We start from the raw sequence: 15,106 nt of genomic DNA on the forward strand, positions 1-15,106 counted from the left end.
AAAGCTGCCCTCTCTGGAGTGAAATGTCCGTGACCACGGGGGACAAAAAAAAAAAACAGGGAGCAAGAGACACAAGCAAGCCCCTGAAAAATGTAATGGTTTTTGTTGAAGATTTAGCCAGTGGTATGCCGGTGTGCGCGCATCATTCATGTTCCAGACACAGCAGATCCTCTGGGGAGATGGTGAATATTAAAGGGCTTTGCAGGAGCCTTCCTCATGAAAGCTCTTGACAACAGATTTGTTTATGACCTTCAAGAAAGGAAGAGCGAGTCAATGATAGCTCTACACAGCCTCTTTTGCATCTCAAGGTGGACGCGGCTACAAAAAAATAAAAGGCAGCTGTGGCTTCAGGTTCAAGTATTTGTCGTTGTCATCAGAAATGTGCGGCCCTTCTGCAAATATTCATCACATATAGGCAAGATGTCTCAGACCTGAGAACCAAAAACCTTCTGACAAAATGTTTTAAAATGATGCTCATATTCATTCAAGAATGCCACACTTTCCAATACAGTACCATAAACGGCCATGAACCAACTCAAAGCTGTCAACATAACAGCTTTACAACAATAAATCTAAATGTAAGGAATTCTTTGAACTTACAAATGAAAGAAAAGTTTTCATTTTTTTACTAATTCAGCATGTCATTCAGCATATTGTCATGTTTTTTAGTATGCACCCTTTAAGAAATAAGCTCTAATGAAGAGCTTTGTGTTCTCTAGGAAATAGGGCTAATTGTCAGAGTGTTTCGGGGGAAAACAGTCAGATTTAAGCAAAATATAAACATTGTGGTTGCCTCTGACATGCTTTGCCTTTAACCAGCTGCCACTGCCTTTGTGCCAACTGAGAACGACTGTAAAGGCAACAATAGCCCTTTGAAAAGGGACAGGTTTTGTTTTTTGTTTTTGATACACCCTGTATTTACAATGACAGAGCAGAAGCTCCTGAAGTCAGGAGGGAGGGGAAGGTTGTGGGATCATTTGGCTGTTTGCTTTCAAAAAATATAGTTTACTCTTGTTGGCTTCTACAAACGTACACCCTACCTTTAATGATCCTTTTTGTCTGGCAGGTAGGCCAAGACCCTGACTTTTAACAAGCTGGTTAAAGTGCAGCCTGAGCACTGAATCATTCCAGTTAATCTTCCAGCCTTGCTTGACTCTGGAGACTTTTCGTGGGTGAACTGGAGCAACTTTTATTAAAGCTACATTTAAGTAATCTGACAATGTGTGACTATGACACCACTGCTTCTGTTTAAAGAAGACCTATTATGCTCATTTTAGCTCTGAATTTTTATTGTTGGACTAGAGTAGCTTTGCACTCAGCATTCAAAAGGAATCATTACTTATGTTGTGCTGGTCGTTGGTGCAGTTTATCCTTTGTGTGAAACACACATTCAGCCTTTTACCAACTTCCTTTACATTTGCTTCCATTTGTAAACAGAAGGCTTGACCAATAAGATCACCCTTTTTGGGATTTCTACCTTTTTTGACATAACATGGACCCAAGAGTAAAAAAAAAAACTGTAAAGTGTTAATTCTGGCCTCATTCTTTGAAAGTTTGACAATGTTTTAATTAAACAAGCATAAGTGCATATGCATGGCTATATGTATACCACATACATTTGGGTCATTATTATGCATCTGATTAGGCACACTGTTCTGCATATAGTTAAAGCAATGAGTCTATCTGCTTTATCTTTCACTGTTATTTCAGGGAACTGATAAAGAAAAGATAAGCAGTCCAGCCCAAATAAAATTAGATTTGGATTTTAAATAATAATCTATTTCTAGCCAGACAAAAACTAGTTTTACTGACCAATCAATAAAGTCCATGAAGTCAATAGAGACTAATGTCCACTGCCGTACAACCTATTACACGTTCCTGATCCATCTTCATTTGCAGTAAATGAGAAGAAGAAAGTCTTTCTTTGGAAATTAGTCAAGCCCTTCAACAGTTTAACTACACTTGAGGTCCCAAATAGGGACTTCTCGACAAGGAAATCAAGATTCAGGAGGTTTCTTGTTTTTCTCAGTGTAAGACAAGAAGCAGTACAAAAATAAATGCAGTTCCTTTTCTATTTGTAGCAAGGCAATCAAAAACAAAACTATAAGCTTTTAAGCTCAAACCACGTGCTACACACAACTCCACCACCCCACAAGCCCGTTAGTCTATAAAAGGAAAATGCTGTTATAAAAAAACAGCATTTGCATTTTTCTTAGCACACGGTTTCTGCGTTTCATAGCATCTAATCATTGCCATATAGCTTCTGAATGGGCTTTATACGTGTCATTTTAGTCCATAAATGTTATTGGATAATTTTAGAGTTCCCAAATGTCCATGTTTGTGTGAAACCCACTCAGGCTTGTCTGACCAAAAGGGTTAGGCACACACACACATACATAGAAGACAGATACAGTAGAATAATGTTTGAAGAGTTTGTTCAGGCATTCTGATTTTTCCTATTGCTACCTCAACTCTCTGGGTTGATTTGTGCACAGAGATTTTGACGCAGAGCAAAAAATAACAGACCATGCAATTTCTGGAAAATTGGCGGTAGGATTGTTGCTACCTCCAGTCTTGACTCTGTGGCTTGCTGCAAAAAAGTTGGAGATAAATAGGTAGACTGAAAAGCTGAAGAGAGATAGCACTTGATATTAAAAACATAAATCAATAGGGGGTATTTATTTTGAAAATCTGTACCCCCTAAAGTGGATAAATGTGTATAACTGAGGTCTGCTGTTTTCAAAATTATCTGAGTATTGTGTTCATTGTCTGAAGTTAACTGTGGCTGCTTTATTTTTCTTTTAAATTTCACAGCATGAACGCATCATGATAACATCCACTAAATAACTGTTCAACTCTTATACTTATCCGGGCTGTAATCAACAGCAACGCTTCCTGTGTGAAACTGTGTTTTTTTTTAGTAGATTACAAAATTTTAAAGCAACCCTTAAATGGCTAAGTGGAAGAACATGGATGGATAAAATGGTCTTCTTTTGATCAACTGTGTTCTTTTATTCTGAAAATTTGACAGTCACCTGTTCCCTGCTGTTAGTCACTGCCAGGTTCCTTACTGCTAGTTGTCCATCAGTATGTGTGTGAGAAAGAAGCAGACAGGAGGCTCTTTGAATTGTGAATGACAGCTTAAATAGTCTAAAACTGCAGTATGATCTCAGCTGGAATTAGATCAATATCTTGAAAACATTTGTTTTCTTTTCCCATAGCGTTTATAAATAACTTTAAATTGGTTAAAATGTGTCTAACACCATTTCTAGCAGATCCCTATAGTCATATTTAAGCATTTGTCAGACAGAGACAAACATTTGTCAGGAGGTAGTGCAGATTGTCCACTAATCAGAAAGTTGTGTTGTGTTTAATGCTAGACATAGCATTTAAAAGGATAGAATAAAAGCAGTGTGTCAAAGAAGTGCTGTGGGTGCTCAGTTATAGCAGAAAAGCGTTATATAAGTACAAGTCCATTTACTATTTAATGTAAAGAAACATGACAAGTACAAGCCAATCGCGAAGAGAGGAGATTCAACTAGCCAATGAGGTGAATTAGATTCAGTTACTTCCTCAATATAAGACTATGTGCCAGTTCTCTCCAGCTGTAGCAGGTAAAGTTACAATGATAATGACATTCAATGTGACTAACTGTATGTAACCAGCTCTATACATTCTTCCGTAATGGGCTTGGCACTTCTCTCACAAAATTGCTTATAAAATGCAAACCGTAAATTCTCCATCCCTGGGCTTCCAGGATGAACGCTCCCCACTGCTATTATAGCTAGTGCTAACTGAAACAACTACACTCACCACTGCGTTCTTCAAAGTGGCCTTTACGGTGAAGCCCTCTGCGTTTAGCTCCGTCTTCCTCCTCATCGACATTGCCACAGCTTTTATTGGTGGAAGTCCAAATTAACGAAGGGCAATGTTGCTGCAATTACTAATTATTCTACGCGGCTCTAAAAACTTGACGCCTGTTGCGTTCTGTAGTGGTTGCTATCAACTTCTGAGACGCTTAGACCCGGTTGCCCCGGAGACGTGTGCGCCTCCTTGTTACCATAGAAACTATGGGGCGCCGCTGAAAATATGCAGATCAAAGTGTCGTGGTTAACCGGGGGCTGAATATTCACAATAATAGATTTAGGGTTTTTTTTCCCTTAGTAATATATAATGTTATTACGATAATACTGTTACAGCGACAAAGGAAACGAGGCTACTTGACCTTACTGGAAACTCAAAAATAAAATAAAAATGAGCTATTCTTAAATAACTTATTTTTAGTGTGTTTTTTTTCATGATGGACATTAGATGGCTCATTTCAAGAGCATGCAGATATAGTTTTTCCATGATTAGAAAACATGTTTTTTTTTTTTTTTTTAAAATAAAACAGAGTTTTTCATGGTGAAGTGTTGAGGATGAATTCAGTCGTTGTGAAAAATTCTTATAAAAGATACTGCTCGATAATTTTAAAGTCCTTCAGGCTCAGACATCTCTCATCCTCATTTAATGCTTTTATCTGTGATGTTCTGGACCTGTTGCAGAGCCTTGGGTTGTATGGGCTTGTGATGTCTACAATTGCCATGACTTTTATTCCTCATCTATGTTAAAAACAACTAAAATGATCAGCCTTGGTTTCCTTAAGAGGTGGGGTCATGTCTGAGCTTTCTTACACCAGTGTGTAGATGGGATGGCAGCATGACTGGTTCTTTACTATTCTGAGCCTCACCTGTTCCATCTCAGCCATACTGATGCAAACAGGGGTGTGTATCTTGTCCTCCTTTCTTCTTAGTTCATCAACCAGCCTCTCAGTTTTGCTGATGACAAGCAGTAAGTTCATCAAAAGTTACTGATTTGACAAACTCTTACCACTCTTTCTGGTTGATGGGTTAATCCACAGTCTTCAATATAAAGGGATAATGCATAGTAAATGTGCATTGAATGGGTCAAACAACCCGTCAAAAGATCTACAATGTTGTTGATGTCAGTAAGGCAAATTGGTGTTCTCATCGCTTCTTTTTAATCTACTCTGCTGCAAATGTCAAAAAGCTGACCTGCACTCAAACAGGATGACCTGTCTTTTCTGTGCTCCTGCCACAACTCCCAGGCCACTTCAATCTCAGACACGCGGGATCGATAACACCCTCAGCTCATCATGCAGTAGACGCTCATCCAGAAGTAAATACTTAATGATGCTCTTTGTCTGGCAGGTAGACCAAAGCCCTGACTCCCAATAAGCTGGTTAGAGAGCGGCCCGAGCACTGAATCATTCCAATTTAGGGATGTGGCACTTTTAATCTTCCAATATCGTTTTTGCTTCTGGAGACTTTCTTGGGTGAACTTGTGCAACTGTTATTAATCTTCAGTGCACAGGCAATTTCTCTAAAAGCCCCTATTTGTTTTTTATGGCTCCATTGAGAGAGGAGGGTATGGCAGCAGGGAGGGAGACTGTAAACAAGGTATGCAGGGTAGGCAAGTTATGTCCCTGTCAGCATTCAATGCTGGTCTCTCCTTCTTTCTCCACCCCCCCCTCACCATCTCACTACCTCACCACCCAGAGGATTAAAAAGAGGAAGAGGGGAGTTTTCAGAAAGCAAACTGAGCAAACTGGAGCGTCAGCATGAATTCAGCTGGACTGAGAAATGATTGTTCAAACAGCGCTGGCTGCGCTATCTCACTTTTCTGAGTGTGCTGAGAGGACTGGAGCTGGTCTTTTTTTTAATTGTAGAAACAGACCTTTCAAGAAAGGAGCGTAAAAAAGAAAAAGAAAAATATTGCTAGTTCATCTTGGTACATGTATGTAAATGTGCATCTGGATGTCAGGCTAACAGTGTGGATCAATACACGGGTCAAGGTAATATCTCAGCTTCTTACACTCTGTTCAAGGACACACACACTGACTGCAGTGACATTGACTGACACAGAGAAAGCACATTTGCATTTCTTTTTTACACTAATGATGCATTGTGGATAACCATATGGTTTGGCTGGTAGGGAAAGAATGAGGGAGACACATCAGCATTAAAAAGGGACCGCAATACATTCTCCTTTGATGAGTATGTCTTTATTTTTTATGCATCTGCACTATCTTCATTGTCGTGGTGTCCCCGGTTTGATCTCCAGCTCATTTTCTAGGCCACCTTCAGGCTTGGCAACCATTGTCCACTGTGTGAGAAAACAGCAATTATGATATCATTAGAGAAGAAACTGGTACCTACAAAGCACAGGACCCAGAGGGGGCCAGCAGACGAATCTCAGTAGTAAAAAGCGACAGCAGAGACTTTGCTGCATTGTCAGTTGCCCCCCAATTACAATGAAACAAGACAAACAGCCATTAGAGTAGGCCATTAGGCAGTAGGGGAGAGCGCTCAGGGCCTTGTTGGGTATAACACTTCATCAGGTTGTGAAAGTCACACAAAGCATACAAGGTATGTGGCTGAGATAAATGCCTTCCACTGTAGGAGTGAATCTGGATAGTTGCATGTTCTATTTCCCACTGTTACATTTTTATGACTATTAACTAGACATGAGAAATACAACCCAAGCTATATTTATGTCCTATAGAAATACTATAGAAGAGATATATTAGATATTAAGACCTAAAAAAAAAGCGAAGTTCAATAGAACTGCACTATTTTAATAACTTGGTTAAGTTCAATAGATAATTTAGTCCTCCCAGTAGGAATATCATTAAAATATTGCAGTGATTTGTGTCCTGATCTCTGCCACATCCTTACTTCTTTCCCCTCATGTTCCTGGTGTTTCTACCTTTGTTTCCAGCATGGCCATGTGTGTATCTCTCCCACAAACTGTGCGTGTCTGTGTGAGTCTGTGTAGTAAGGACATGGCAGAGAGCGGGACACAAATCACTGCAATATTTTAATAACATTCCTGCTGGGAGGACTAAATTATCTATTGGACTTAAGAGTGCTATTAAAATAGTGCAGTCCTATTGAAATTGATCACAAGTAGAGATTTTCAGCTTTTAATAAGTCTAAGAATCACAAGCCCAGAAGGTTCAGAACAAGTGCACTGAAAAGTAAACATCAGTAGATATAGCTTAGGTGGACTGGGGTACAGTTTTAACCACCAGAAGTCCTGCTTTTATATTCCTCTGCTTTAATAGTGTTATGAGCTGTATGTGAAAACAAACACTGATAACTTCTTTGGCAGAACAGTGTCCTAATGGCCACTGAAACCCCAGTCTGAAGCCAGGTGCTTCTGTTTGGAGTTTGCATGATGCCAAATGGGCAAGTGTATTACCTGGTTTCTCTCAATATGGAGGGCCACTGTGTTTACTCGCCAGGTGCCCAGTGTATCCTGGAATAGGCTCCAGCCCATGACCCTGACCTTGAAAAGTTTAGATATGAAATGAAATAGTACAACTGACTGACTCGATAAACATCCATTCTCTCACTCCAGAGGAGTTTTTAACGACATGTAGATGTGTTAGAAAAATCACTTGCATAATGTAATGTGTTCTTCTGGACATAAGGCTTCACAATAAATGTACTTATGCATTACACCAATTTTGAGAGGTAGGAGATGAACAAAATGTATTCCACTGAAAATAGCTGAACATAAATGGGTTTCATTTCTTGAAGATAAAAAATAAAAATCTTCAGGGAATCTTTAACTAATCTATGCTGAGCGTGGAGTGTCTTCAGTGTAATACAAAACTGTCACCACACCAGGGGAAGGGGGGTGAACTGCTTTTGGAGAATGTGAGAGAAGCAGATTTGACCAGCTTTGACTGTTCCCAGTACTCACTGTGCTTGCTGATGAATATTTTTCTTCAGTTTTGCATGCACAAAAATACTGATCATTTTCATTGCCTGTAAAACGGAGTCTTGAACTATGTCGCGATTACAAACACAATCGGACAAAACAAATAACACTGAATTAGCTGTGCTTTTCGTGTTTTTATTGAACACACAGAGTAATCACACAGTGCAGGCTGGAAAAAGTAACCTCTATGCTAATGTCTCTTCCAATGTCCGCTTAGAGTCATGTGTTGCGATTAGGAGATTAGGGGTGTGGGTCGTCAAAGTGTCCCTCCCTATGACTAATGGCTTACAAAGAATGGTTATTGAAGTCTGCTTTTAAAAAAGATTGTTTGGGGTGAACAACCAGTCTTTTATATGATCTTAGAAAAAGTGTTATACCAAAACAGAAAGATGGAAATGACCCTAAAAAGCATGTTTAAAGCCATTTTTGTTCATCAATCCAGAATAAGACAAAAGGGCAATGAGTGGGAAACTTCAGGATCTTATTACTCTCCCTAGGAGCTGGTGTCCTGCAAAGACCATGAAAGAAGTAAAAAATAACCCCATTGGCAAAAGAAAAAAACAAAAACAGCAAAGAAATTATTCATCTTGCACAGAGATGCTAAAATCTGTGTTCATGTGCCCAGTATAAGAAAAACACAGAATAAAAATGATGTTAAGGGAAGGACATGCCAAATAAAATGAGTGCTCTCCAAAACAAACATTTTTTTTCCATTTATGTGGACAAATTTTTCAGCCGGCACCGGGACTGTTTGGTCACTTTATTCAGTAAAGGCATTAAAAGCACACAAGCGAGTTTGTGTGTCATTATTGTAGTCAGGTTGTGTTTGACTATTACTGTGAACTATGAAGATCAGACCACACTTTTTTACTAGTCTTTTTCTTGAAACTGTAGCTTCAGATATCTGATGTGCTGATACTGCCCAAGCTTCCATTATGACCATGACGTAAAAACAATTTATAAAAAAATAGATAAATAATCCAATAAAAACACCAACCATATTCTTTAATGGGGAAGCTTTAGAGCGCAAAGTTTGGAGAAGCGATGGATTACTGGTGTAATGCCCCTTTTGTTCTGATCTCTTGAAAATGCCTCTCTGAAAGCCATCATCAAATACTGTCGTAAAACTGCAAATGTCAGAAATACCCTAAACACAGCACTGCGAGCTTTGTTTTTGTACCAAACAATAGCAGTTTGGGTATCCAGCCTGTAGTCTGTTATCCCCAGAGCCCTGATAAATCCAAAGGCATAGATCTCTTCAAACGGCGGGGCAGTTGCCGAGAATACTTGATATGGGCACAGAGTTGCAAGGCCTCAGTCACAAAGCCACAGTGTATTGATCTTCATGCATTATAGAAGCAGCTTTGAGGCCAGCTGATATTGGAAGTCATGGCTTGCATCCCCGAAGAGCATACAATCTAACATGCCCACTGGACCATCCCAGCAATAATCGGACACATGCCCAGATTATAAACATATGGGTAATAAATTCTTTATAGTATCAAAGCACTCTGGTTGATAAGTGTTCTCCTGATTATTTTTCTCGTTGGTAATACAGATTTTTGATTCACATGTGGCATGTTTCTCTTTGATACTGTCAAACACCGACAGACTTTAATCTAAACAGATTCCGGGTCACTGGGTCACAGCGGGAATGTTAGACTTTTTCTGCCTGAATCATTAAAGTAAATGCATCAAATGCCACATGCCTCACAGTGTGACCTCGCTGGTGGTGCTTTCAGCAGCCTTGGCAACACCTAAGTCTCCAGAGAAAGCAGCTTCACTGTCGCCCACAGGTCAATGTCACACGAACCTGAATGTGTGAACAGTGACACCAATGATCCCACCGGGACAGCCAGCTTCTTCTCCCCACCACTCCACTGTGGACTCAGTGAAGTGCGGGGAGTGAAAGAGAGCGAGGAAAAGGGATAAAGGAAGTTTGATATTGACAGAATCTGCTTTTGAGAGCTCATCTTTAAGGGTCAAAACCACCAGCTTAATGTGAATAGAAGGCCAGGGTGAGTGATTTCAAATGTATTTTCACTTTTGAAATTCTTGCTTTGTGAATGTGTGGGTGAGGAAAGGTGAGCTTTTTTTTTTTTTGTCAATACTAAAAGCCTTGCCACTAACTGTCAGATGATGAAATTTCAAGGATGATGCCTGACATGCATTGCAGTTTTCTATTTTTCTTCTGCTTTGTTTTGGTTAACTAGTGGATGTTGAATGTAATCAGATGTAATTGAATGTAGTCGAATGCAGGCAGGCGTTGTGTTTTTAGAAAATATGTTGAGTTTAAGTCTAATTTGTAGCATAAAAACATGTTTAGGAAGTGGAAATTGTGTCGTCTTGTTACTGAAAGATTTTCTTTTATCTCTTTCAGAAGTCTATGAAAGCTTGTTTCTGTCACTGATTGTTATTATTTATTTCATTGCATTTATTTTTTTGTTTTCTACCATTTATACATACGAATTTTGGGTTATTTCACATTAGACCACCACCAAATAATATAAAAAAAATTTCTAGTGTTTTTGTAACGAGTATGTGCAAGCTATTTAACTAAAAAGACATTTTAAATGGTAAAATTTCTAGAATTTCTAAAATATTTGTGTTTTATTTTTTTTATGTTAGATGGTCTAATAAGTGTGTTAAGCTCTAGATTAAGTTAAAAATGTAAAGATGTTAAACCCAAATTTGGGTAAAAAGGAAAAATCAGTGGTCAAAGCTTACTTAGAAGACGGCTGTTTCTGTAGATCATAATGTAAGTCAACTAAATGTTCAATCACCTGCTCTTCCTGTGGGTGTGAGGCTCTCGCAGTCTCAGCCTGCATGTGTGTGCAAGTGCTGGTAGCAAACAGAACGATATGTCACTCGTTATGCAGTCTGCCAACTGAAAAACAACATAATCACAGTGAAAGCGCGATGTGACATGGCCAAATCAGCTTTAGCAGATCCTGACTTTAATGCACCATTTTGTTTGTGAAAGAAGAAGAGGAAATGTAAATATTGACAGCAAACAGTTCGATAATGATCTAAAAACAGGATTGTGGATGATAAAACTTTTCCGCCCATAAATTACATTTTCAGATTTATCGGCGTTTGCGTAAGTCTAACACATTGTACACAGTTTGATAGTCTACATTTTGTTTTAATCAAACTATTCATATGGATCCTGCTCTTCGTCATTCACAACAGCACATGTGCATACAGAACATCCCCGTGGCGACAAACTGCGTACGGCGGAGCAAATGCAATTTGGTTTAATTTCGGAAAAAAATAACAGCAGCCTTCTCATTCACCTGACTGATCTGCCTGTGCTCGCTATTTAAAACATTCAAATGGAGAGAGACAAGCATTTTATAAGGCCTGTATTTTTAAAAAGCAGATTCCCCTAAGTAAAGATGATACTGAGAATCTCATCAAATAAGGGCAGATGGAGGTAGTGAAAAGGGGACAAGAGGAGTGTGTGTCCCCCCCGAGAGAACTGGAAAAGTCATCTCTGCTCACATCACATCTGCCTCTCTTTTCCTGGAGCAGGAGGCTTAAAGCCTTCCTCTCTGGTGTTTCTGACATCTTGGCTCTGTTAATTGCAACATTTGCAGCCGTATTGGTATTCAGGTTAGACCCTGGGAACAGATGGCGTTTAACTTTAAATATTATTAACACTTCCCAGAATTCACGGCACTGGGTGTGGGGGTTATGAGGACAAGCAAACATGCAGGTGAAATGAGCACAATTAATCTACCAGCATCAAAGGAGAAAATACAAATTGGGGTTATTTTCCAAGTGTCACCACTTGCTTTGATGCTTTTTCTTTCACAACCACCAGCGTTTCTATTTTCACATGTTTAATCTGTGCATCATTATTTATGTTAAGAGTAATTTGTTATCTAGAGAAGGCAGCAAATATTGCTGATGACACTGAAGAGATCCCTTTAATTAAAGGAATAAAAAAGTTACCTTTTGGATAAGTGAATATGTCTTCTTAGAGCTAATGGGGAAAAAAAGTGAAATATTTTATTTGCCCACTTTGAAAGTCACAAAATCACGAGTACACTTACACGCTACGCTGACAATGAGAGCATGACATTCAAAAATGTCTTATTGAAGGAGGGAAAAACGACTCCGAAAAGCCACTGTGCGAATATAAGCCCCGCACAGCCTCTTGGTGAATGTGCATTCTGTCCATCTAAATCGGTTTTTGAAATGGTTTTGAAATATATATGACAGCCTATCTGAGAGGGTCTGCAAATGCACTTAACTTTCGGCTGGTAGGAGAGGTGTCGGAGAGGTGGGATGACATGGAATGACTGGAAAGCACCGCAGTGGAGAGGAGGAGTGAACATCAGGAAAAGAGAAGACAGTGGAAAAGGAAAAATAAAAGCACGCTGTTACTTTTACACAGTGTAGGGCAGAGTGGCTGCTTTTGATGACAGCCACAGGGGGAGTAGAGTGTGTGTACCTCCGTGTGTGTGTATTCATGCAAGAGTGAGTAACTATATTTCCCTGTTTGAGTGTATTTGTGTTTCTGTGTCTGCTTTTGTGAGGAAGACAGAGTGAACTCCTTTTTTTTTTGGATGTATGTGTCTGTTCCAGTGTGTGGGAGTGTTTGTGTACCAAGGAAAGGAACAGAAGCAAAAAAAATAATACACCAATATGAGTGAAAGAGGGCGATGTTCTTGAGCACGCACTGACATGTCACATCGTATTTGTCACATTTGAAGGGAGAGCACCCCGTAGTCCCTTGTGCCTTGACCCTGCAGAGTTGGGTAGTGTTGTCTTGCTCCAGTCACACAACAGCCACCATCTCTGGGACTGCGGGGCTGCAGATCAGTGACCCTCAGCAACCCCACTGGCATTACTGTAACACCCAACAACTGTCTTCTTCTCATGACAAATTCACTGAATATTGAACTGCGTGACCTGATATCACCCTGTTGGTGTTTCTGCAACATCATAGTTAATTCAGATCCATTAGTACAATCAATTGATCAGCTGACTGATATTGTGACTTGAGGGAAAAACAACAAACATGGGAAAAGTGTGTTTTTTAGGGCTTTCTGGATAAATGGTTTTCCAACATATAGTTGTGAAACATTGTAACAGGGTCTAAAATCTGAAATCTAAAAATCAGTGAAAACACCAAGTCAACAACATCCAAAAATAGTAAATCAACTTTTCTATTACTTTTGACCCCAATTTCCTGGGTGAAAGTTTTTCCACCCGGTCTCCAATTTTGTTCGTACTTTTACTACTACCATATTGTATTTTTATGCTCTTTTTCTCTGAATCACAGAGCTGTGAAATCAAAGGTTATTGGTCAGTTGCAATTACAGTATTGTGCAACATTAATATAAAGTTGCAGGAACAACCTCAAAAAAGTCCTATCCGAAAAAATCAATAAATACAATATACGATTTTTGTTCGTCCTTGTCTGTTTTGTTTTCTTGTGTTTCAGTGACGTAAGTTTTGCTCTCTCAGACAGAAAAAAATATTGCTAGCTAACTAAAATCTTCAAAGAGGGCTGGTGGTCACACCCCTAAAAGAAAAAAAGAAAAAAAAAGATGTTTCAGAGGACTACAAGGAGACAGATAACTAAACATGTAGCTGATGTTTTATATAATGAGATGTCAGTACGCTTTCTGTTTCAACTACAGAAGCAGGACACCTGTCAATACATTCCTGAAAAGTCATATCAAAAACATACTAATTAGGCAAAACTCAAATTCTATGGACTTGCTATTTAATAGTTTAAACTTGGGAGATAGTCCAAAATAAATGGGGCCCTATGCAGCTGCAGACCGGAAACAGTCATCAACAATCAAACAGCATTGCATACCCTCTACATGCTGGTCATTAGCTTGTTCGCACATTGCTGTGGGATTGCATCCCATTTGTTGTAAGTCAGTCAATGTGGTTGTGTTGGTTACTTTGGCATGAAGAACATGCTCAAGTTGATCCCTACTCCCAAAATCTGGAAGAACTCCCTGCTCTGTGGGGGCGAGTTCAGTCCCAGACTCATATGGGATTGTCACTGGTTGCAGAATCTCATCTTGATATCTCTCTATACGTAGATTGACCCCAGTGATGACAAGCCTTGTTTTTGCAGTCAGGGAGATTCTGCAGATCTGTAAAGGACTGCCTACAGTTCCTGAGAACTCACAGGGTGGAGAAATTGTCTTCTTGTTGTGTCGTCTTCTTGGGACTTTGCAGCCTGTCTCTGACATCCCCTGCTAGAAGGAACGTGACCTTTGAGTTGGTGATGGTACAAGGGCTCACTTCAAATAATTCTGCAACGTGGTTTTGCAGGACACCAGTTTGAAGTACCTCTATGGCATGGGCCTCATCCAGATCAGTCAAACATGGCAGCAGATTTCAACTGACCACTGTAGTGGGGTCCATTTCCCACTGGTGTTGATAATCAGGTGCCAGTCAGGCTCCTAGTTGTCAGCACCTGGGGTACCAGAACCTAAAAACAAGAGTCAATAGCGTAATAAGCTGTTTGGCATTGGCAGAGGAGATTTGGCATGTTTTTTATGCTTGTTACCCACATGCTCAATTCTGCTGATCAACCCAGAGATCTTATAAATGTGGCATCATTTAATGGGAAATAAACAGGTTTTCCAATGGTATAAGATTTTTTGCATTGTTACAACAAAGATATAACCAAACACAAATTTGAAAACAGCAAAACATCAAATTCCCCATCAAAATTAGCAATCATTTTCAGCTAATTGCTGAGCAAGTACAATGCTGTTTGAGCATTCCCCGTCAACAATGCAGAACACCCACTGAAATGCTGCCGGTCTAGAACCATAGGAGGTTATTAATCTATGAATAGAGGTGATTGCAGTCTGGCTTCAGGTGAATCATCTGCTCTTCCTTTTCAGTTCTTAACAGGTGCAAGAGTAGCTGCTTTAGTTACCCTGGAGACAGCGATTTTAAAGGGCAGACGAATCCGCTCCCAGATCAGTCGGGTTAATGGGAAAAGGCTAAGCTTTGCTGTAAAGTGCATGCTGCCACAGCAGAAAATGACATTTTGTGACAGCCTCGAGCTTCACATGAGACAAGCAAATGCTGCTTTATGTTTATTTCACCTTGTTGGACATTTATGTGCAATCTTTGTATCAATTTCCACAATAGCTGTATTTTAAAGCTTAGAAACCTTGTGCATTAAATGGACTCTAAACAATACAAACAGACTGTAGCTCTGTGCCTCACCTGAATTCTCTTATGCTTAGCTCCTTCCCCAGACTCATGTGTTATTTACTGTTCAGACTTTATATAGGCAAAAAGCATCTATTATTCTACTTGTAGCTTC

The 15,106-nt window shown here is 39.5% G+C and overlaps 1 protein-coding gene across 4 annotated transcripts in view; it reads right to left on the reverse strand.

Moving 5' to 3' along the window:
- pacrg (PARK2 co-regulated) overlaps positions 1–4,044 on the reverse strand; it is a 145,316-nt gene extending 141,272 nt beyond the window's left edge. For all 4 annotated transcript variants that reach the window (XM_005925640.2, XM_005925643.2, XM_005925641.3 and 1 more), the window contains exon 1: positions 3,814–4,044. In XM_005925640.2, the coding sequence (XP_005925702.1) occupies positions 3,814–3,885 (72 nt within the window). In that variant the 5' untranslated portion in view covers positions 3,886–4,044. The remainder of the gene's footprint in view (positions 1–3,813) is intronic.
- Positions 4,045–15,106: the final 11,062 nt, after the last annotated feature.

The sequence above is a fragment of the Haplochromis burtoni genome, unplaced genomic scaffold (genome assembly GCF_018398535.1).
Source record: "Haplochromis burtoni strain Fernald_Lab_line unplaced genomic scaffold, NCSU_Asbu1 Contig_86, whole genome shotgun sequence".
NCBI lineage: Eukaryota > Metazoa > Chordata > Actinopteri > Cichliformes > Cichlidae > Haplochromis > Haplochromis burtoni.